We start from the raw sequence: 24682 nt of genomic DNA, 5'->3' as shown, positions 1-24682 counted from the left end.
CCCGCTTCTCTTCGTCTCATTGTTTTTCTTGTGGGCTAGTCTTCCTGTGCACCTGTGAATCGAGCTTCCTGTGTCTTTCTCTCTGCACTCACACTGTCCCCTAAAACCACTCTGCTCTCGCTCAAGCGTAACTAAAAGCCAGCTAGACAGCAGCACAACACGTATACACACCTGCGGTATCAAAACACAACCATACACACTATATGGTTTCGCCAAGTGTGACCTGCCTAATTTTTTATGGAAGAAAATAAATTTTGTGACACAAAATGCTGTTATGCTTTACTTGTACACAGAAAGACAAAAGCCAGGCTTGGTTTGTCTACTGAAACATCATTTTGTGCAAACACAAAGTTTAGCTCACAAAAATGCATTTCGTGATTCCCTTTTGTGGATGAAATATTAAATTAATTGACGGAATTATTATTTTGTTCGCAAAATGTAACTACTTAATCAGCAGTATACAAACTGCAATTAGTGACAGCATATCTTTCTTTAGACTTAACACCAGACAAGGTTGTATTGTTGTGATATTAGCCTGCACACCAACACTTAAATCAGAACCAGCAGACAAAGATCAGTTCTATGGACAACTAGAAATGTTTCTCAGGCCATCTCCTGAAGCTGAACGGACAGTCTTGTTGGGCGATATGAATGCCAGAGTTGGGGATGATCATAATATTTTGGGGTGGGGCGAATGAATGAGAATGGTCAACGGCTACTCGAGCTCTGCTGCAGAAACAATCTCTGTATTACTAATACTATTTTTCCTGGGAGATAGCTTGGTGCCACCCAAGATCCCGTTTCAGAGCATGAACAAAAAGAGTTTGTCGTCAGAGAACTGCTGTATGCAGACGCTGCTGCATTATGTGCATCTTCACCAGAGCAGCTGCAGATTCTGCTCGGGATGTTTTTGGGCTCAGCTTGAAAAAACGGTGAGCGAAAAGACACTTGCTGCCAACACAACACACATCATCTTCAGCTTAAAAATGTAGTTCTCGATGATGTGGAAAAGATCACTTATCTTGGTTCAACCATGACGACAAGAACGGCGCCTGAAATGTAACACAAACTATGCTATCAAGTCAAGTCACCTTGATTTCTATAGCGCTTTATACAGTACTGATTGTGTCAAAGCAGCTTTACAGTGTTGAACAGGAAAATAGTTTGTTAATAATGCAAGAAGACAATAACAGAGTCATTTTTCCAGCTAAAGTCAGTAAATGTCCAGTAAATGTCTATGGCTTATTGTCACCCGCGACAGAAGCATGCCATTGTTGTAAGTGTTTTGAAATACAGCATTTTATGTCAAGAAATTAATTTCATGCATGAAATTTAAGCAGGTCACACTAGCATGGTGCTATCAAAACATGCATTTCCCAAAAGCATCGCTAGCCAGTTACAGTATGGTCACAAGGTTTATTGTCACCAACAAAGTTGGTATTTTCTGAATCCAATATAATAAATAAAATAAAAAAAGGAAAAAAAAAAACTCGCCAATAGCACATTATAAAAAAAACATAAATATTATACTTTGTGCACAACGTATAGGATTTTAAAGCTTTGAGATTGCTGGAAGAGGATATAGTATCCAAATAACATTTACAGAAAATAAAAAATTGAGGCTTGCATTTATTTATAAAAAAACTTAGCTAGGAATATAAATAGATTTCTTAGAAAATACTTGTCTTTTAAATTCTTCTGAGAGTTATAAAAACCAAATAATACATCCTTAAACACCAAAGTAAAATAGTCTAAGATGGAAACACGTGCAAATATACAGAATTTCTTCCAAAAGGTAGCAACATGGACACAGTCCCGAAAAAGATGATGAACAGACGCATCTTCCACGCCGCAAAAGGAGCAGGATGCATCTCAGGAAACATTTTTTTAAGATAAAGATTGACAGGGTAAAAACAGTGTAAAAGACATCTCTTTAACCTTATTAGTAATTAGATATTTATTAGGTAAGGACCACACTTTCTTCCAAGGAATGTCTTCAAAAGAATTACTCCAGTAAGATATTACAGAAGGAACAGTAATTATATCTTTCTGGAAGAGCTGCCTAATCTTTCTATTCCTGGACAAAAAGCAAATCTTCCCTATTGCTGTTTCACAGGCATGTGTCCAAGAAATACAAGAGGTTAAAGAATCAGCTGAGTGCACTTAAATAGTTTACTTGGGACTTAACAGGAGTATTGTATAAGAATGGGGCAGAGCAAGACTTTATAGGAAGAAGCTCACATTTATCTAAATTCAAAGATAGACCAGAAGCTTTAGAGAACACGTTAATAAGATCAAGAGGAATCTGTAAATCATTTTTTTAAAAACAGGGTAGTGTCGTCAGCTAATTGGCGTATAAGGACATGTTTATCAGCTGTATTATTCCCTTGTAATTGACCACTGCATTGTACTGAGGTAGTAAAGCGGCAAGTGACGTCGTTGTTCGGAAACGCTCTGCTGTTTGTTTAAGCACCCTGATCACAACAACACTGACTCGACCAATGGCGTGATTTAGGGGGCGGGACCATCGGCTTGCCTGACCAATGGCAGTGGTTGGGAAACTGGTTAGAAAACAGTTATTGTTGTAGTTCTTTTTGTTGCTACTGATGGAGCCAAAATGACTTGTTCTTTTAACCCAATGAACTCAAGTTGATTTAGTCATGTTCCTGAATTAGTCCGTTCATGCAAATATAACTGTCAATGCGCATAAAAATCTGCCAAATTCTGAAAGCCAAGCAGAAGCAAACAATACACAGGACAAAACCAGGATCATTAAAAAATATATCTTTAATTGACTTTAAAAAAATGTCCAGATTTGAAATAAAATAGACAAAACAACACAAAATACAATAAAAACAGTTCTGAGACAGAGGGGGAAACAAGAAATTTGAAAAAGTCTTTCTCTTCATGCCTCTTTCATTCACAAATCTGACATCATCACAGTTTTGTGGGCAGTTACCTCACACACAAATAGGGGAGAAGCAGATTTTGTCATGATTATATTTGTGACTTACATCTTTACTTGTAGGCAGATAACAATCACACACACACACAACCACAAACTCTTTCTTAGTATTTAGCATTATATAACTTCTTGTCAGATGCCATTCAGAGAAATAATTACTTTGATTACATTCAAGATATCTATACAGCTATACAGTACATTCTGCTGTGCATATAGAAACCTACATGCATGCATTATAAATACTTACACGGTGCCGAGTTAAAAACAATGAGAAAAATAGAGAATTGTGTTAGAAAAGCAGAAGCAGTACAGACCGGTAAAAGAAAATCTATGCAACTATACATCAACTTATCAAAAATATTTGACCCACTATCAAACAATTACTAAATGTTATGAGAAAAATAGTTTTATTTTTGGTTGGCTTCTTTCTGAAATGTCCATATGAAACTTATAATTTGCATTCTTTTCTAATTTAACACAACCTTTGTCACTACAAATTATATTATCAGCAGGATTTGAGTGAAACGCTGAATTGAAATGAACTCAATCTGACAATGTTTTAGCATGTGTTTTGCTTTCATGACAGCAGCAAAGAAGCTGACATAAACAAAAAAATAAAACATAAACACATTTTTTTCCATGTGTTCTCAGACTTTTGAACTTAATGAGACATAATTCACCTGAAACTTTGAAGAATTTCATTAAAAAATGACAGCATCCAATACTGTACGGTGTCCGAAGAGCTGGATGTTTGTAGCTTTTGGGATGTGAAAGTGTGCACTTGGTCAGGCAATCGCTATACGATTTCAAGTCTTCATTACGATGTCAATGAACCTCCATTGGCTTTCATTAGTCTCCTCTGTCTGTACGAGCGGCTGGGCTTTGCAGTATCGCAGCTGGTTTCATGTGAAGACTGTTACTCCTGCAAGTGCTGGATGCTTCTCTGATACTCTTCTACAGGTAAAGCACCTGGACTCTGAAGCTCATATCCGCGCAGGTAGTGCCCATTGGTCTGGCCTGCAAAATACAGGAGCTGTCGGGCAAACATGGGCTCCACCTGCGAAAGCAGACAAACACGTTGAGACACACCACTCACATTTCCCTGCTGGTGAACTTGTCGTAATGGATTACTGCACTGAACAGCCCACTATATGTGATGCATATCTGAATATAGAAATGCTGAGTTCATGCTAGTGCATTAACGTTATAATGATATAAATGATGTGTCAAACCGTGGAGAGGCTGATTTTACCTGAGCTGTGATCATTTTGCTCTGCCGTTGAGGGTCCGGAAACTCGTCTCCGAAACACAGCACCACCTGAGAGCGCGGCATGGGACGGCCGTGGTGAACGAAGCCCTGCAATTCTACAGCGAGATAAACAATGCATAATAATAAATAACAAGTGATAATAAAGTTGCATTTTATTATAGGGTATGAAACTGACAACAACAACAAAAATGTTTACCCCAAAGTAAACTGATCAAAACAAGAAAAAATATTTTGCATGAAGAAAATTAATCCTTTTAGGATCATTTTGCATCACTTTTTGTTTTTCATGCCAAATAAGCACATTTTGTTCCTCAATAAATGCAAATTCAATGCAAATTCTCAATGCATTTACTTTTTGTAATTATTTATCAATGGTTCTCATTATATTTTTACTATGACAATAAATGTTTGTACTTGGTATGAATTCAGTAGGCAGTACACCTACAACAATCATGATGCATGAATGCTTTTGCATTAAATACAATGCACTTAAATAATTTCATTTAAATAATAGATCATAATAATTCAAACTACAATAGAGAAATATAAGTAATATAAGAAATATAAGAAAATTAAGACTTTTAGGATCATTTTGCATCACTTTTTGTTTTTCATGCCAAATAAGCACATTTTTCCCTCAAAATTGCAATGCAAGTTCTCAATGCATTTACTTTTTGTAATTATTTATCAATGGTTCTCATCATATTTTTACTATGGCAATAAATGTTTGTATTTAGTATAAAAGGCAATCATAATGTATAAATGCTTTTGCATTAATTAAATAATTTCATTTAAACAACAGATCATAATTATTCTGAGAATGAGATTTGCATTTGTGTTTGATGTTATTTCTATAATAGTACTGGCAGATTTTTATTTGATTCATAATTCTAAAGATAAAGTGGTACAAAAGTGTTTAAAATCTCTGATGGGCTTTAATGTCAAACCCCAATCTTTACTGTCATTACTCTTCCCATCAAAGACAAAAAAAACTCCCGATGAGCAATAATGTGAGCACAAGACCCCTCATAAACTGATGACTAGCAGACAGCTGAAATGCAAATGAACTTTAGCAGGTGCAGACGGATGGAGAGTGTGTTCGTGTGTGTGATCAGAGGGTCAGGAGCTCGCTGGAAAATCCCACAACGTGAGACATTAGAGACAGAGCTGTGACACGTAGAAACCACACACACAGCTTAATGAAGAAGCTTTCATGTGCTCGCAGGTGAAAGGACAGGCCTTTCCCTCATTCCACAAAAGAGCTGAATACAAAACACTTCTATAGTGTGTCTACAGCTGATAAAGTTCATTCATCGAGTGAATCAAATCAAAGAGACTGTGAATCATTCACATATTAGCTGAATTCTATTCAACTGAATGTGTCAGCTTAGATAAGAATAGTTTTATGAACTATTTACAAAGATAAACGTGACTCGTGCATGAATCCCGACGGTTTCATGAAGGATTCACACTGAAATTCATTTCATAAATAAGTCTAGATCTGTGGAAGCATCTCAATCATCTCCAACGCAAACAATCACACGAGGTTAATCTAACCCATAGGACAAAATATACATGTGAAGCTCAATTAAATATATTTCTGAAATTTAAGATATATGTAGTTTTAACATTTATATACCAAAATGTATTTCAAAATTAATGCAAATGTGGATGGAATTAGCCTATATCAAATCTAGGTTAATAATGATTTTGTTAAAATGTTATATATATATATATATATATATATTGTGTTGTTGCTTTTTTTTGTAAACTGCTGAATTTTATTAAAATGTTTTATATGCGTTATAGACAACAAATAAAGTTTTTCTTCAAATGTGACATATATTAATGTATTTTCTTGGACTGAAATAGGGGACGAGGGGGATCCTGGAGACGAAGAGGAGGAGATTCGACAGCCTTCAGGGCTGCTGGTGGTCACCTCCTTCACCAGAGACTCGCGATAGTACAGAGAGACGTGCAGGCGGCAGTCTGTGCGCCAGAGAACAGAAAACAGCATTTCAGAATATCATTTTTTTTTTACTTGATGTCACATATATTACTTCTTCAGCAGTGTAATTAGATTACTGTTCTCATTACTCTCTCTAAAAAGTGTTGTATTACTTATTACTAATTACAGTTGAATAATACAAGGATAGACATGAAACGGCTCGTTTCATGCTATTAAATAAACAATAAAAAATTGCAAGATTTATTATTCAACTGATCAAAGTATTTAAAGGGAGAGGGTTGCATTAAAATCATTCATTTTAACATCAGATATGAAATGTTGATGTTCAATCCACTGTTTTATATAGAATCGTTCTATAGTCTGTACAGTATTTAATGCAATTACATCAGAACTAATTCAGTTACAGGACAAATTAGAAGTAATCCCTTACTTTACTTTTTCGAGAGAAATGTAATTAAATGACAGTAATTAAATACTTTGTAATGCATTACACTCAACACTTCACAATAGTTACTTCATTCATGTCCGTGGTGCACATGTTACATGCCAAGGTTTATAGCAACCGTCAGGGTTATTACAGTTAACTAAAACTAAAACCATAAAAACTTACTTCATATGAAATAAATGTTACTTGAAAAAAATCTCAATCTAGCCGCCAATGCAACATTTCTCATTTTCATTTAGTTTATCTTAATGTGATAACTAAATCGGAAATAGAAATGTAAAAACTAAAATGGAAAATTAATATAAACAAAATAGACTCATTTAAAAATAAATTAGACAAAAACAGACAAGAAAATGACTAAAACGAACTCAAATGAACATAAAAATGGGAAATCTAAAAATATGAATAAAAATTATAATAGTATCTCAATGATGCTAATATAACTGTGGCAGCCGTGTGCGTGAGTCGTGTTCATGTACCTGAAACAGCCATGGCTTCGGCCGATCTTATACCGGGGTCCATTGCCACTGGATGGGTTTCTGTCGGTGAATATGTGTAGAAGGAGCCAGATATCTGATACCCTGGAAAGTGTAGATGCATTAAAATGGATTATTTTACTACCCTCAAAATTAAAAATGCAACGTGACAAAGAAGCCTATAGTAAAATAAAATAATTGTCTTTCCACTTCTATCATTGCAAGAGTCAGAATCGAGACCAGACCCAGACCACGACTGGACCGGCAGACCACTTCAGGACTAAATCCAGACCCAGGTCTAACCCAGAAACCCAGATAGAAAACTTTTGCCATTTCGTTTTTACTTATATTTAGCAAAAGTTAATAAAGCGACTAGATGTCAGCAGAACAAAGTACTGTATGTTCTGTGACGCATATTCATTGGTACCCCTTGAGTTTGCTCTTTTACAGAGTGAGAAGTGCCATTAATACACAAGCATTAATACAGAAATGAAGGATTTCCTCTTTCTGTTTAAAGTCGGCTAATGTTGCTCGCCTTTGATAAACGCTCTTCTCAATCAAGTGAGAGCATCTATGGCCAAGAATAGCTCTAGCTTCTCTGAAAATAATACGCTAAATATGGTACACAACCTTTAAATATGGCCTGTAATCGTTTTAAGTTACTTTATTCTCCCATTTATTGACTGACAGCCCTCCTGTCCCGTGTTGAGAGAAATCGGGAGTGAGTGCAGAGACAGAGACTCATCCTTCAGCCTGAGGCTCATTCATTTCACTTTCGGTGTGAAAGGGTCTTTACAGTTGCCAAAAATATAACCTTTGGGTTTTTGTTATTAAAAACAAACAAGCAAGCCCAGCCCAGGTGACAAAAAGTAACGCAAAAGTAACATTCCGTAAAAAGTAACGCAATTAGTTACTTTTTTATGGAGTTAGGTAATATTGTAATGCATTACTTTTAAAAGTAACTTTCCCCAGCACTGCTTAAGATACGTAGTTGTTTGCCAAATGTGAGAGAATGGCATGAATCGAATGCTGTGCTCTCAGAACGGGGCACTGTGCATTATTGGAGACGCTGGAAGCAGGTACCGTTGTCACAGGCCGATGGGTGCCAGGGTAAGGAGCGCGTGGGTGGATACGGACACTGGCCATACGGTAACTCCGCGTGAGGAGCCTGAGGATGAGGCTGATCGCCGCTGTATTCCCTCCAGTCTCGTCTCTCCTGAGGCAGCATGTATCCCGGCATCTGCACAGAGACAACAGACGAATATTGTAATGCATTACTTTTAAAAGTAACTTTCCCCAGCACTGCTTAAGATACGTAGTTGTTTGCCAAATGTGAGAGAATGGCATGAATCGAATGCTGTGCTCTCAGAACGGGGCACTGTGCATTATTGGAGACGCTGGAAGCAGGTACCGTTGTCACAGGCCGATGGGTGCCAGGGTAAGGAGCGCGTGGGTGGATACGGACACTGGCCATACGGTAACTCTGCGTGAGGAGCCTGAGGATGAGGCTGATCGCCGCTGTATTCCCTCCAGTCTCGTCTCTCCTGAGGCAGCATGTATCCCGGCATCTGCACAGAGACAACAGACGGGTTCTGAGACTGGACTTTATCACTGACCTTCCAGAGAAGAAGAACAGCTCCAGCTCCAGTAGGCTGGAGCGCACATTAGAGTTCCTAACTAGCATAACCAACAAGATTCACTCGGTTAACCTGCTTCACCAGTCAGGTTTCATATGGCTGTGCTGGTTCACCAGATCAGTAATAAACCAGCCTGCACTAGCTGATCTTTTCAGCCAGGCTGATTGCACACCTTTAGTAAAGTTAACTGAAACTAGAACTAAAATTACATTTATATTTGAAAAACTTTCATTAAAATAAAATGCAATTTTATCTCACCTGGTTGCCAAGGCAAAGTTACTAATTTTCGTTTTGTTTTACTTGATGCACTTAAATAACTATAACTAAAACGTAATAAAAATGAATACAAAACAATTACTAAAACTTTAACTAAATTTTAAAAAATTACAAAAACAAAAAATATAAAAACAAAAATTAATCATAGATAATTTAAAAAAAACTAAAATAGAACTGCTATATATATTGTGTGTATACATATACATATATATATATATATACAATTTGATGCACTAAATATATAACTTGTTTAACTTTAAAATAGTATTTATATAGTAAAAACAAAACAAAAATAACTATATTGGCATATAAAAACCTAATAAAACAACAAAAACACGCAACATTACAAAAACTTTAACCAAAATAAAAATGATAACAGAAAATATAAAAATAAAAACTAATTAAAAATATTAATAACAACTATAAAAGTATCTTGATACTACAATAACACTGTTTCACATTGAAAGCATCTGCTAGGAACAAGCAGTAAATGTAAAAGTACTAGATATAAATGCAGTGCTAATTGGACGTCTCCCATGGAAATTAATATTTTGTAAAAAAAATAATAATAATGTGACACCGCAAAGGGAACACATCTCACCTGAGGCTGTAGAGGAGGATATGGGGAATGCATAGGATAACTAATAGGAGCCACGTGAGCCACGCTGTCATCCATACTGCTGGACTTAGAGCCTAAAATACAAAAACAAAAATATATTCATACATTTTAGCAAATGGCTGCAATATAACAAAGAGTGAAAAATTTAAGGGGGTCTGAATACTTTCCGTACCCACTGTACATATATAACTGCACAATAATATTTATGAATCTCTGGCTGCAAAGCATGCAAAAAAATTTAAATAAATAAATACATATCCACACTATTTGAGCATTTGGTTAATGATAATTGTAGCCAATAATTGATAATTGTATTTTAAGTTTAAGTTTAAGACTTAAAGCTGCTAAAGAGCAAACCTGATCTCACGAGAAAACGCAACTATTCTAAGAGTTGGCGATTTTATATGAATTTGTACGATTTGATTTGTATGGAAACATACTATTTGTAGAAAAACATTAAGCATGAAGGTCCAGCCCTAATCTGACCCTCAGCAGATCGCATGAAAACATACGAATGAGATCGTACGAATTCACCGCCCATTCACCAAGACGTCAAATAGTTACGAACTGCCATGATGAGAGTGTTAAAAGAGCCCATGACTTGACGAGTGCACTTTTCCTTCCTTTGCTGATGTATTTATTTTGTTAAAAGAAGCTGAGGCTGGACATATCGAACAGTTCGTCATTTTTACAAATAGCCGACAAAATAGTTTACACCACAGTCACGATTAGCTATTAGCTATCAGAGGCAGGTGGGAGGACATTTCCATTCTTGAGAGCATTTGATTTTGGTCAAAAGTCAGTCCAAGGTGAGCGATCAATATTTTTGGTCAGTTTTCTGTACATTTTAGTGTCTACATCTACTTTATCCTCGAAACTAAAAGACACTGGCTACAAAAAATGCACTCATTCGTTCGCTTACAGCTCAGTTCTTGCCTCCACTTCACAGGTAGTTCACAAGCACAAATAATAGCAACTATATTAAGGTGTGAAACTACTATTCATGTCATTTTTATGAAATTACTGAAAGTCGTGAACGCTTTAGGGTCACACCAGAGGTCTTCATGGCCTTGGCCCAGCATCTCGAAGCACAAGCTCGTCTTATGCAAGGTCTGATGGGTGATTTGTGTCGCTTTACTGCTGTGCACTTGGTAACCGGAGCTCTCTATAAAAAGCTTGAGGGATTTTAGCACATGTAGTGGCTTCCTCTTAGCTTCCTGCTACACATACTGAGGGCAAGTAGCAATATTTAATGTGAATGCATAGCATGCCTCCACCTCTGTGTAGCAAATTAGCTCTGTTTACAGCTCTTTTGTGCGCTTACTTTTCAGTAAGAGCTGGAATGATGCAATGCATCAAACCTAGAGCAAAAACCGCACCCTTTCAAGGCGTGACTTCCTAACAAATGTATATTTGTGGATTAGAAGTTAACCAATGCACAGCTCCAAAAGACCTTATGCATGTTTTAATATATTTAAATGCATTTCGCTCGTTGCTATTCATTGCTACGCTATCCAAAAATGGACATTACCTCTCTTGGCTGCTTCTGGTATTATCCTGTAGACCTTGTAAGGATCCGAGATGTCCAGCTGGCTTCTCTCCACCAGCTCATCAAAGTCATTGCTCTTGTTCAGGGCACAGCGGAGCCTCGTCTTCCATGTTGGAGGGTCTGGTTTGTCCAAGCCTTCTCTGTGCTTGCCTTTAAACAGGGCCCAAGCCTACAAACCACAACACCAGCGTGAAGATGAGAAGAGATGAAGAGTGAGAGAGGAAGCAGAAGAACTGGCTCTCAACAGGTAGGAGCTCAGAATACAGGCATACTGTATACTAATGCATTAAAGGATGTCAAAATGGATGCGCACTATGATTCTTATTAATAATGATAATAATAATATGATTATTGTTAATAAGTGTGCTATTATGTAATTAATAAAATACTGTTCAATGTGAACTATCATTGCTTTTGTTACCAATCTATTAACATGCAATGGTCTTTTTCAGCTCAGCACAACACTAATGCATTTTCTCTGATATGAAATTACTCTTAATAATTTATCCTACAGTATATGATTACAGTAGCCTATATGAAAAATGTGCCTTAATGTATTAACTTGAATAATAATTCATATGCATTCATACAGTTGCCCCAAAACGTATTTGGAAACTTAAGAGGTGCGTGAATGTCATCGCATCAGAAAACAAAATATCAAACCACGTGGCTGCAAACTAATTTTTCTCGGAACAAACTGCGCTTCGTTCTCATTTTACTCTGAATCAGTTGGCATTTCGGCGACTTTAAGTGGATGAAGTCAAGTTCACACAGGTGTCTGACAGAGGAACCACAAGTGTGGCTCAGTATAATAACTATGGCATTATCCACTCATATTTTGCAACCACTTCTGTCTTCATTTTCAACACTAGATCTATTGTTTGATCAGTTTCGTCAAACGTCTAGCTTCAAAAGCGTGCTTAGTTTATTTAAATAAAGGCACTTAGTTTTATAACACGACATTTTTACGAGTCCTAATGCTTTCTGGGGCCACAATACACGTCTAAAGACACTCCATCATTGAAAAAGTCATCAGAGGTCCAAGCTTCATCCTCAATCACCTTGAAGAGCGCCGCGTCCTCGTCGCGGTTGTAGTCCTGTTTCCCCGCGTGCTTCCAGGGAATCCTGAAAATGGTTTTTTCGTCATTTTCCCAAACCAAGCCGGAATACTCCCCGCTGTCAATCTGATCGATGAGCCACTGTCTAAGTTTGCCATTCCCACAACTGACTGGCATGCTGCTGTCCCCATCTAAGTTCATGTCTGTGAGGGAGGGAGGCATGCGAGAGCAGGTGCACATGCAGTGAGCAGAAGAGCGATTCAGATGAGTTCATGCATGCATATTCCGCAATAACACACACATTTATAACGTGCTCTCAAACGACAGAAAATGTTGCATGAAAAGTATGCGTTCAAAGACTGAAGCTTTACATGCAATTTAAATGTAGTTTATTAACAGCCGCATTTTGTAAAAGGAACAAAATATAGATAGTAGGGCATCCGTAGCTTATCATGCATGAAACATAAGCTTTTTCTAATAATTAAGCTGCATGCTTATAATAATTAGTTTGTTTAAATCAAGTCATATTCAGCTCAGTTGAATGTCACACCAGATCAAGGCTCTCAAGTCTTACCTTTGTGAATGCAGACAAGTTGACTTCTCTTTCAAAGCCGACACTTCTCAAGTCATGTCAGAGGACGGTGCTTCTATTCTTAAATAATGAAAAGCGCGTTAGGTGGAGAGATGGGTGGAGCGTTACGTGGAAGCGTCTTTCTCCAGCACCATTAAAAAGAGCTGAAGACTTCAGAGAAACGCGACAGAACCGCAAGAATAAAATCAGCATACGGGAAATCCCTGCGAGACGCACAAACACACACACGGTGGAACAAATATCTGTCGATAAAATATGCCAGAAAATCTCCCGGCGCTCGTCATCACAGTGATCCTGGTGTTTGATGTTTGTTGATGTAGGTTTGTTTGCTTTGAGGACATTCACAGCCGCCGAGCGCAGAACCGCACGGGGGCCACTCGCTTATTCCCATCAGAAGGGGCCAGTGTCAAAGTCATTGTGTCTTACGTGTTTTGAAACTTCACAGAGCTTCTCGGGGTCCGTTTATCCCCCAGAATAATATCAGCAAATTGCTTAAACATGAACTCGTCAAGTATTTGATATCAAGTAACTTCAAATCTGTTACCAATCTGTTTCGAGTTCAACAGTGTTGAATCTGCTGCCCCCTGCTGTCCGACCGAGAAATAACAGTGGAATTACCATATTATCTTATTTTTCAAACTAAACATTTCCATTCTTTCTTTATGTTACTTTGACATTAAAACAGGTCCTCGGCTGATCCAGCAAGTGCTAAAGGGATATTTCAACCAAAAATGAAATTTCTGTCATTATTTACTCATCCTTAGGTTGTTCTAAACCTGTATGTGTTTCTTTCTGCTGTTGAACACAAAAGAACATATTTTGAAGAATGTTGGTAACCAAACAGTTGCTGGTAGCCATTGACTATTAACTAATAATTTTTTTTTTATTTTTTTTTTGCGTACTATGAAATAGGGCTGGTCAGTATATGCATATATATATATATATATATATATATTTGTTTTTGGTTTTTTTGGTTTTTTTTTCTGTAAATAAGATTGCTATGACATCTACATTTTAGAGACATTTAGAGATTTCAGATTTAGAGAATTCAGAGAAATTTCACAATTCTCAATACAAATACTAGGGTAACGTCTCAGGTTACTTATGTAACCATGGTTCCCTGAGTAGGGAAGGAGACACTGCGTCCTCTAGGGGTCGCTATGGGGAACGCCTCGTCGTGACCCGTGTCTGAAGCATACATAGAATCGCACCGGTAGTGACGTCATGGCTGTCGCCGGCCAACGAGTTGGTGTTTTTCTATGTATGCTTCAGACACGGGTCACGACGAGGCGTTCCCCATAGCGACCCCTAGAGGACGCAGTTCGAAGTTCCCATGAAAGGGAACTAATATTAGTAAAAAAAAATTTTTTTAAAAAAGGCCTAAAAAATTATTGTAAATAATTAAGCAGTCTGAAAAAAAAAGCAAAGGACAAATACAATAGAAAAAAAATACAAATGGAACAAACAGAAATAATTAATAATTGAATGTAAAATAAAACAGCATAGTCGTCACTGTAAGAATTAAACTTATTTTGTTTCTTATTAAAGCTACAAAAGTCCTTTTTCTCTTTTGTTGTTTGATTTAATGTTAAGCACACAGTCGGCAGCAGGAATATTAGGCTGCTGTCAGTTTAAGAGCTGCACGGATCCAATTTACTGCTATACGTATTTTCATTCTCAACTGTTTATGTTCATATATTACATAACCGATGAGGGTTTATGTGAATAATCACCAAGCGCCGCATTTTGACACATTTTTGCATGTATTTGTGCGTTTAGGCTCACCTTAAGCTAAAAGATGACTTTATTGTCCGTTTTCTGTTCCGTCTCTGAGCACATGCACAGAAATCCTCCTGAGGAACAGCGCAAGTCCTCTTTCACGCTTTTAAAACATGAATAAATCAAGCACGTCACGTTAACATGATTTTACGGATTTGCACGTGAAATTGGGCTTTTATGGAGGAGCAAAAGCGCTGGAAAGGGGGCGGAATAGGGTGCAATAATCATTTTATCTCAAATATAAAAGCAGAAAGTCAGAGACCATAGTAGTATAAATCAATTTTTATAATATAACTGTAAAGACTGAACAACAAAATGCAAATTTCCCTTTAACATCGCATCAGTAGTAAACAACAGTAAAACCTTGAATATGTCTTATTTACAAAAAGTGTGCATAAGTTAATAAACAGTGCTGTGCCATATCAAACACTCATCCCAGACGTCAGGAATGGTCTGTGCGATCTCTCAGTTGAACTCAAAGTCCTCGTCCTCCGGCGCGGAGGAGCTGGGAATCTGCGCCAGCAGGTTATGAACGTCCTCCTCATCATTAAAGGGGTTTTCCTTATACTCCTCCTTCAGCCACTCTCTGAACTGAACACAAATCCACAATTACGAATGAATGCATGAATCTGGATCACGCATTTACACAAACATATTAACCCTATAAAGCCTACTGTCTCATATTTGATACACACATTTTTAAGGCCTCTAATTTATCAACATGATTAACTTGTTAATAAAAACTGTTTCAGACTCAATCTACTGCATGCATTCTGTCTCTGATTGAGAGTTTAAAGTGTTTATCCAGTCAAAGCTCTTTTAGTGTAACTGCTTCAGCTGGAGCTTCTCGTGTCAAATCTTGACTGGTTTTGATCAAGTAAAGGTCAGAATAACTGCAGTAATATCTCCAGATGAACACTTACTGGACTGAAGCAGCTCAGCTTCACTTGATTCTCCATCAATCATGTTTTAGAGTCTCAAATCTGATCCTCAGGATCTTTTGAGGAGCGTTTGTTTCCAGAAGCTTTACTTTCACTGTTCCTCAGCGGAGGAATGATCTTCACAAGCCTCCAGAACATCTCACATCTTCTGAGGAGCCTTTATTTCTTCAGCTCTCAATCACTGCATTATATGTTTGGAGCATTTCAATCTCATCTTACTGAGACATGTTACTGGAGATATAGAGCGACCACTGATATTTATAGAATTTTATGCTAGTATCTGCTGTACTGTTAGAAAGATCTCACTGATTTACAGTACAAGCAGCAGAATCTCATCATAGAAGAAATATCAGCATCTGCAGCAAATTCATATGTTTGCTCAGTTTGAGTCTCTGAATAACTATATGAGACTATATAAGCCAGAAAAGCCTGATGCAAATTTAGATTAAAAAAAATATATATATATATATTGTCTAAAGTGTTCCATTTTATAAAATGACTATTATTTGATATACCAGCCTTCACAGGGTTAATCAGAAGGCCCATTGTCATAATTTCAGGTCAGCTGATTTGGTTGGCAGGTTTGTGAAGATACAGCCACAATAATTTAGTCATAAACGGTGGAGGAATCACCTGCTGTAGCTGGCTGCTCTCAAACTCCTGCAGCTGGTTCTGGAAGCCCATGTTGGGTGAAGCACAAGGTCTCGCCACCTTCACCGCAGCCAGAGCCTCCTGCCATCCCAGAGTCGTGACGGTCATGACATACGCCACCACCAGCGTCACGCTACGCGACACGCCAGCCAGACTGGAGAACATCAGATCAAATGTCACATTCAGCAAATTTACTAACGTGATTTTAACATAACAGGCCGGTTGCCTTTAGAATAATTACAGGCGATTGCTTATGATTGTTCATACTGTAGGTCAGTGATCAAAAACGAGCTCCTAACCCTATGCATGCAACTTAGTCGTGCAACTCGAAGTCGCAAGAACATAAGATTTCAGAGAAATACTACAGACTTCATTATGTTTTTGAGAATGAACCGCGTTGCCCGCAGCAGTGTTATAGTCTCACATCAAACAGAGGCTCGTGTTTACTGTTGTTTTGGGAAGTTCAAAAATAGCCCACCCCCCCTTGACACCTAGTTATCAGCTGTTCACATGGTCACACTGGGCTCGATTAGGGCTGGTATCTGGGTTGAGTGCACATTTTGCTTCCTCTTAAGGTAGACTCGTATATATTCATGCATGCAATCATATGCATACCTAACATTGGATCATTTACAGTGTTGATTCAATAGCTGGAGGACGTACAGTGCAAACCCTTCACTTACCAGTGAACCAGACAGCCCTCGCCTTTCAGTCGGGACTCGTGCATGAATTTAATGCTCTTCTTAAAATGCTGAATGCTGCGGAGGGGAAAGAAACAGATTGTCAACTTCATGCAATTCTGTAGAGAGAATCAATGTGAAGGATGCTGCAATGAAATCTGTGCTGATCAGCTGGCCTCCATCTACACACAGATCTTCAACAGATCACTGGAGCTGTGCGAAGTCCCTTCCTGCTTCAATGCTCCACCATCATCTCCATTCCAAAGAAACCCAAAATCACAGGACTTAATGACTACAGACCTGTGGCTTTAACGTCTGTGTTCATGAAGTCGTTTCAAAGACTTATCTAAAGGACATCACTGGACCCTTACTGGACCCCCTGCAGTTTGCTTACCGAGCAAACAGGTCTGTGGATGATGCAGTCAACATGGGACTGCACTTTATCCTGCAACATCTAGACAAATCAGGGGCTTATGTGAGGATCCTGTTTGTGGACTTCATTTCGGCTTTCAACACCATCATCCCAACACTCCTCCAGACCAAACTAACCCAACTCTCTGTTCCTAGCTCCATCTGTCAGTGGATCAGCAGCTTTCTGCCAGATAGACAACAGCTAGTGAGAATTGGTCAATTCAAATCCAGCACCTGCACCATCAGCACTGGCGCCCCCCAGGGATATGTCCTCTCCCCACTGCTCTTCTCCCTCTACACCAACGATTGCACCTCTACTGACCCCTCTGTCAAGCTCCTGAAGTTTGCAGACGACACTACAGTCATCGGCCTCATCCAGAACAGAGACGAGTCTGCTTACAGACAGGAGGTTAAAGAGCTGGCTGTCTGGTGCAGTTATATCAACCTGGAGCTCAACACACTCAAAACAGTGGAGATGATCATGGACTTCAATACACAACACTATTTATACAATTATTTATTTAACACACCATGCTTCTTATTCGCATTTCCTTGCATTTGTACGTATCATACCTGTACACACAAATACCATGTTGTCTATTTTTGTATATTTTCAAATATTTGTTGCATATTATTATTTCCTATTTACTTATTCTATTTTTACTATATGTGTCTTTTTACTGTAATCTGCTTGTGCTGTGGAAGCTTCTGTCACCTAAACAAATTCCTCGTATGTGTAAACATACCTGGCAATAAAGTCTTTCTGATTTTGATAAAAATGTATGCCTTCAGCACAGTGGACATTTCTTCGCATTAAAGCATCTGCCAAATGCATAAATGTAAATGTTAATACTCTCAGAGAGTAGCTGAGAAGCTAACAATGTACGCCCCCCCAAAAAAAAAAGTCAGTGCAGCTGCCGTTAACCATGAAATTGCAGGTCAAACTGACTTGCGAACATCATAATCTTAATAAACATTTTGCATGCACATACACACATCCCACAACACCTCAGAGTTTCAAAACTCTGCAGGCTTGTTCATAACCCTAAATGAGAAATAATAATAATTTTAAAAATCCTACTTTAACAAGTTTTTCCAACAACTCGATTTTGTACAAGGGTTAATGTATGAATGTCACTGGTTTGTTTTAATATCTTGTTATCTAATGCATTGACATTCAGGCATTAAGTGATGCTTAAAAGGATAGTTCACTCAAAATATATTTTTTAGAATGTTTCTGAACTGTTTGTTTGTTTGTTTTTTATTTGAATGTCACTGGGTTCCAAAACAACTTCTGCTGTGTGAAAATAAATAAATAAATAAAAATAAAAATATCTCTTTTTGTGTTCCACATAAGAGAAAAAAAAACATCATACAGGTTTGGAACGACATGAGGATGAGAAATTGATGACAGAATATTCCTTTTTGGGTGAAATATCCTGTTAATTGTGCAAAAAAAAAAAAAAAACATTTTGGGGCCACTGTAGTACAGTTTAAGTTTCATCTAGATTCCGTAGAGGTTTTCATTCAGACTATGACGCCGACAGTGCCGTTCCTCCAGCGGTGGGAAGGTCGTAACCATAGCAGTAAACAGAGCATTACGAGACATCCTGTGTACATGATGTTTTCCAGATGCAGATTACTCACAGCAGCCAGCCGCTCTACAACACACAGCCTTTACAACTTCAGTATTTACTGCCTTCGCAATTCCTGACAAAATTTTATTTAGTCTTGATGCTGAAACTCAAACGAGTGTGTATTGAAATGCTCAAAATATTTCAGTAGGTTTTCAAGCGGAGCCAGTATGAAACAGCATTAAAACACTGGCTTAAATATACAATTATTAAATAGCAATTCTATACCCTCATCACACTCAATCTAATTATTAACAAGTGAAAGCCCAAAAATTAAACTTAGGCAAGTTTGTTATTAAAGGGGTCATGAACTGCCTTTTTAAAAATTATTTTGTACTGTTCTCAGAGGTCCACTTATAATGTTTTCAAAAGTTTTACACCAAAAACATCATAATTTATAAGTAATCTTTATCATTTAGTTTCTGCGTAGACCTGCGTTTGCCTCTCTCGTAATTTACACTACATGTGCGAATCGCTGGGCGGGGCTAAACGGGCAGTGCTGTAGAATCTGTGGGCGGAGCTAAACGGGCAGTGATGTAGCATCGGTGGGCGGGGCTAAACAGGCAGTGATTTAGAATCGGTGGGCAGGGCTAAACAGGCAGTGATGTAGAACTGGTGGGCGGGGCTAAACAGGCAGCGCTGTAGAAGCCGGCGTTGATCTTCTGTGGAGGCGGAGTTAAGCCACACTATTACGTCATAAAGTGGCACATTCCACAAGCTGTCATTTTGGCAGATTGGCTTCAATATAAGCTCGTTTTAGACTAAAGAGAAAGTTTTGAGTTCTGAAATGTACAGGATGTTTTTATAGTACAATGACCTCTTATATGTCAAAAGATCAAGGGAATTTTGGTTTCTCAGTTCATGACCCCTTTAAAAATGATTACTACAGTACATATAAAAAACATGAGTTTCTATCATTTCAAGGCCTTTGAATGATCGGAGCAACTGAACTGTAATGGTTCTGGTCTCTTGTTTGGTGGACTCTTTTTTTAAGTTTATAAAGGTAAATTAAAGCCTAAATTAAATCGGTTCATTATATGAGGTGATTGTGTCTCTTCAGAAGGCTTGGATTAAGTTGCTTGATTCATATGGATTACTTTTACAATGTATTTTTGAAACATATATAGGATGTAATGAGGTTACAGTGATCATCACTGAGTGACGAATGATTGACATTTCAGCACTTCGGCGCATACTTGCACGTTCGTGTTAAGTTCATTTTTGAGAAACGCACGTAAAAAAAGAAACAAATGTTTGTAACCTTGCACACAGAAATCCATCTTACAGATATGAGATCCATCAGGAATCCACTCGCTTCATTATGGTGTGTGTTCGTGCAGAGAATTTCTTCTTTTCACTTCACTTTTAAAAGAATAACAGATTTTAGGGCCTGAGAAGACCTCAAGAAAAAATTGATCTTTTAAGAACTGAAAGGTTGTTTGAAGAACCCAGAATGGTTCTTCGATGGCGTCGCTGCGAAAACCCCCTTTGGTACCTATATTTTTAAGAGTGCAGATGCGCTATAGATATTTCTAGGACTTTTACAGGCCTTAAAATAACAATGATAAAATCCCCTGATATTTACATGTTTTCCATAACTGGGGAAATAATGTGCGCTACTAATCACTGACGATGTTGGGTTGACATCTTCCTGCTAAAACCTAATGGCTTGTGTGTGTGTGTGTGTGTGTGTGTGTGTGTGTGTTTAAGAATACATCCATACAAAAACTAAAATTGTTCCAAGAAATAAAACATTTTCACCTTTCTATTTGCATATTCTCCTTGCAAGAAAAAAAATACAGATTTTTTTGGTTTGAAACTGTCCAGATAGTGGCAAGAAATCCAGAAATCTGACTGTGGTTTCTTTTAAGCATGCAAAGAGACAACAACACCACGGCAGGTACGACGGCATTTCCTCCAGAACATCCATCCTTTTGACAGGACCAGGATGAGAAAGGGCTGGGCTGGTCCAGTTTGGTTAAAGAGGGTCAGTTTCACATTACGCATGGCCGGGTTTCGCAGGCTCATAAGGGTGACAAGAGGGCTGATGGTAAATGGGGGATAAAAATAAAGGCGTAGTGAGACCAAGGCATCACTGCAGAACCCAGCTCACGACTTCCTTCCTGCACCAAGAGGGCCACAAGAGGAAGTGTGTGTGTGTGTGTGTGTGTGTGTGTGTGTGCGCGAATGCACGCACGCTCAAGGGTGTAACTAGTTTGATATGGCATGAAAAACTAACATCACAGCGTTAGTGTTAGTGAAGACTGAGGAAAAGACAAGAGGGAAGAGCATGTGTGAATGCAGAACTTATAAAGCGTTTGTTTATAAAAAGCATTTACATCTTCATGTTGCTACAGTGACTCGCGCTGCCCACTGGCGGCCGAGAGAGATCGGATAGCTATTAGTGAACGAGCCCATCAGAAATGCATGCCTACTCACAGGTTTTGTGTGGGCGAATCTGCGGCTGGGATACAAAGATAAGTCATCTCCTAAAGAAACAGAGGAAAGACAGAGATGTGCTTTAATACGCCTCAATATCACATGCTAAACAATGATAGAGTATAAAGTAAGACATAGAGGGTAAACCTGTTGTTTCATGTCATGTCAAGAGCTCTTTGTTGCACATGCACACCATGTTTTATTTCTGCTAAGCGTTCATTTCATAATAAACTCTAAATAATGCATGCATAAATGCAATGCATTTCATTGTTTTACTCTCACGTCTTCACAGGTCTCTGAAAAGCACCATGCAAGAGCACAAAGCATTCAGCACAAGTACAAGTACCACCTTCTACAATATATTCAAATATAATCACCATAAAGTAAACACTGTCATAATTCAATAATCTATTGACATAAAAGCACAGTATTCATTGACTGAGAACTGTTCTGAAACGGTGAGCCTGTAAAATGCAAAACAGCGCTGCGTTTGGACTTTTATTTTTAATTAAATCATACGTTTTAGGATGTAGGATGTATTGAGGTTATGGTTTTAACATCCTCTTAAAATTATAATTAAGACTTTTTCTGCTGCTTGATTCATCAACACAGAACTGAAGCCAAACCCTAATGCAGCAAAACAAATTCACTGAATAGAAAGTGTTTGTGTGTCTGTCACGGTGTTGAAAGTGTAACCTGCAAAACAATGGGTGAGTAGTTTACTTCATTATTTACCATGCTTCATAAAAGCCTGCATTGCAAAAAATTCCATGTTTACATTAAAGTACAAAATTATTCATAAGTTTCACCTTTTGTATAAATGGTAATGAAATTGAAATGAAATGAAATTTGTAATATATGTCAATATGGTATTACTGTAGAAATGTAGCAAATTGCTGTCTTACTCGGTTTTGTATTATGTTAGGCTTTGAAGTTAAGTTTAACAGTTTTGAAAATAATATGTAAACATGTGCAGCGGAGTGCATTTTGTGCCAAAGCAATGGAAAATGATGCACAGTTTAGTTGCATGGAGATTTTAAAAAAAATAAAATAAAAAAGTGACCCAAGTATTGAGAAACTGGTTCCAGAGACAGTAAAAAAAACTCAAAACCTCACTGTACTTTAAAGACATGAACTAATGAGTCGCACTACCTGTAAAATAGGCGCAGCGGCGTCATGGATGGAGAGGATGTGTGTGATGTTGTTTCTGGCTAATTGCTCCCTGTCTCTGGCATCTGTAAGAACAAATCCACACGTTTATCATCTTTCCTAACCATGCACTTTATTAAAATGGTGTTGTGGATTCTAGCCTTGTCCATTCTTACCTTTGAAGTTACCTAAGTACAGATCTGGCAGAACCTGGAACGACACACGCAGGTTTGTTCAGTCACAACCAAGCCAAAATACAACTTAACATCACTCAGTTTTCCTAAAATCGATGTGTTTTTGTGTGTTGGTTTCAAACATCAGTTCAGAACTGATACTGTATCGTTTGCTGTAACATCATGTTTTTGTAAAGCTGTTAAACAAGTGAACAATAAAACACTGGGGCAAGAGTCAGCTGTATCATGAAGGCTTGAATTGTGTTTTTATATAGGGGTATTTTTCATAAATGTCAAGTTTGGCCACACCGTCACATTTTTATTTGGGCAAGTCGTCAAATAAATCTTATAAATGTATATACTTAAATTCTTGGCCAAACCAACAGGTTTGATATTTTTGTGTGTTACCTTTTCCACTTTTGAAGATCGCTTTCTAGCAGCGCTGGGTAGTGAGTGATTACATGTAATCTGGATTACGTTATCAGATTCCAAAAAATAAACACTCATGATTAGAGTGTATTGCATTTTGTAATGCTTTTAATCAGATCACGGTTACTTTTTTATGGATTACATGATTACTTATTATTCACACAATGGCGGTAAATTATTCATAATTTATTGATTCTTCTTTTATTCTGTTACATTTTCCAACCCCCCTTTGACATGAATTATGTTTGAATTAAAAAGTTATTCTTCTAAAATCAGTGTCAAAATACAGAAAGTTCTCATTGTGACAAGGAGGAAGGACTCGCATTTTAGTCGGAAGCAATGGTTTAAAAGTTAAAAACGTCTTGATGGATGTGTTTCAGCTTTTGTCTTCTCCAGATGTTAACTGATGGACTGGAGTGCTGTGGATTACTTGTGGATTATTGTGATGTTTTTATCAGCCGTTTGGACTCTCATTCTGACGGCACCCATTCACTGCAGAGCATCCATTGCTGAGACACTGATGCAATGCTACATTTCTACAGATCTGATGAAGAAAAACTCAAATACATTGCTAAGGTGTTTTTATGTGGTCATGTTGCTGTGAGCAATTATTAGCACGTTGCTATGTGGTTGCTAGGGTATTATTTTGCAGTTGCTAAGGCTTTCTAGTAGTTATCGCGTTGCTGTGTGGTTGCTAGGGTATTGCTATGCATTTGCTAAGTGTGTAGTTGCTAGGATATTGCTATGCAGATGTTAAGGCTTTCTAGTAGTTGGCGTGTTGCTGTGTGGTTGCTAGGGTATTGCTATGCAGTTGCTAAGGCTTTCTAGTAGTTAGCGCGTTGCTGTGTGGTTGCTAGGGTATTGCTATGCAATTGCTAAGGCTTTCTAGTAGTTAGCACGTTGCTGTGTGGTTGCTAGGGTACTGCTATGCAGTTGCTAAGGCTTTCTAGTAGTTAGGAATTGCTGTGTGGTTGCTAGGATATTGCTATGCAGTTGCTAAAGCTTTCATGCTGCTGTGTGGTTGCTGGCGCGTTGCTATGGTGTTGTTGCTTTCTGGCCCAAATCAACTTAGTCGAACTATTATGATGTTCTTTAGACATGTCTCGGGTCCCTCCTTCACTGTAAATGAATGGGATTGTTTTTTTCATCCTGTTTATCATAATCAAAAAAAAGACACATGATTTTAGGAATCGTTCCAGCCGGCGTGCTTAAGTTTCGTTATTGTTGAAATCAATAACATAAGTATATGAGCAACAGTGACGCTTTCCTTAACCAGCATCACTAATAAACACCCTTCCAACATCAAGATTACATTCCCTCTCAAAGTTATGGAAGGAGAAGAGGGAAGTCATGCCCATCTACCTTATTTATTCCGTTTCCCATGCCACACTGTTCGCAGTGGCTAGTGTTTCAGGAGTCCGCTTGAAACGAGGCTTGTATCGACAGTGTTTAATCGCTGTTAGCGCTCACATCGAACTATGTTGTCGTGTCGAGTTCCTTGACGAGCCTCTCTTAAAGGCGCAGTGCACGCTATCACCGA

At 38.0% G+C, this 24682-nt stretch overlaps 2 protein-coding genes across 2 annotated transcripts; both read right to left on the bottom strand.

The window, feature by feature from the left end:
- Nucleotides 1-2967: 2967 nt before the first annotated feature.
- On the bottom strand, nucleotides 2968-12642 carry LOC107724044 (interferon regulatory factor 4-like). The gene is made up of 8 exons (XM_016532820.1): nucleotides 12268-12642; nucleotides 11189-11375; nucleotides 9640-9731; nucleotides 8537-8693; nucleotides 7129-7230; nucleotides 6100-6224; nucleotides 4218-4322; nucleotides 2968-4022 (listed from the first exon to the last, which is right to left on the bottom strand). Exons 1-8 carry the CDS (start codon nucleotides 12502-12504, stop codon nucleotides 3882-3884), a joined length of 1146 nt encoding a protein of 381 aa, XP_016388306.1. The 5' UTR covers nucleotides 12505-12642; the 3' UTR covers nucleotides 2968-3881.
- Nucleotides 12643-14922: 2280 nt separating this feature from the next.
- On the bottom strand, nucleotides 14923-24673 carry dusp22b (dual specificity phosphatase 22b). The gene is made up of 7 exons (XM_016532831.1): nucleotides 24505-24673; nucleotides 22717-22750; nucleotides 22544-22626; nucleotides 21392-21441; nucleotides 16911-16985; nucleotides 16210-16381; nucleotides 14923-15226 (listed from the first exon to the last, which is right to left on the bottom strand). The coding sequence occupies exons 1-7, from the start codon at nucleotides 24523-24525 to the stop codon at nucleotides 15101-15103; spliced, it is 561 nt and encodes a 186-aa protein (XP_016388317.1). The 5' UTR covers nucleotides 24526-24673; the 3' UTR covers nucleotides 14923-15100.
- Between the last annotated feature and the right edge of the window lie 9 nt (nucleotides 24674-24682).

This window comes from Sinocyclocheilus rhinocerous, unplaced genomic scaffold (genome assembly GCF_001515625.1).
Source record: "Sinocyclocheilus rhinocerous isolate Xijiao unplaced genomic scaffold, SAMN03320098_v1.1 scaffold3382, whole genome shotgun sequence".
Taxonomy (NCBI): Eukaryota; Metazoa; Chordata; class Actinopteri; order Cypriniformes; family Cyprinidae; genus Sinocyclocheilus; species Sinocyclocheilus rhinocerous.
Note: the sequence above shows the minus strand (reverse complement) of the source record. Positions and strands in the feature narration are given on the sequence as shown.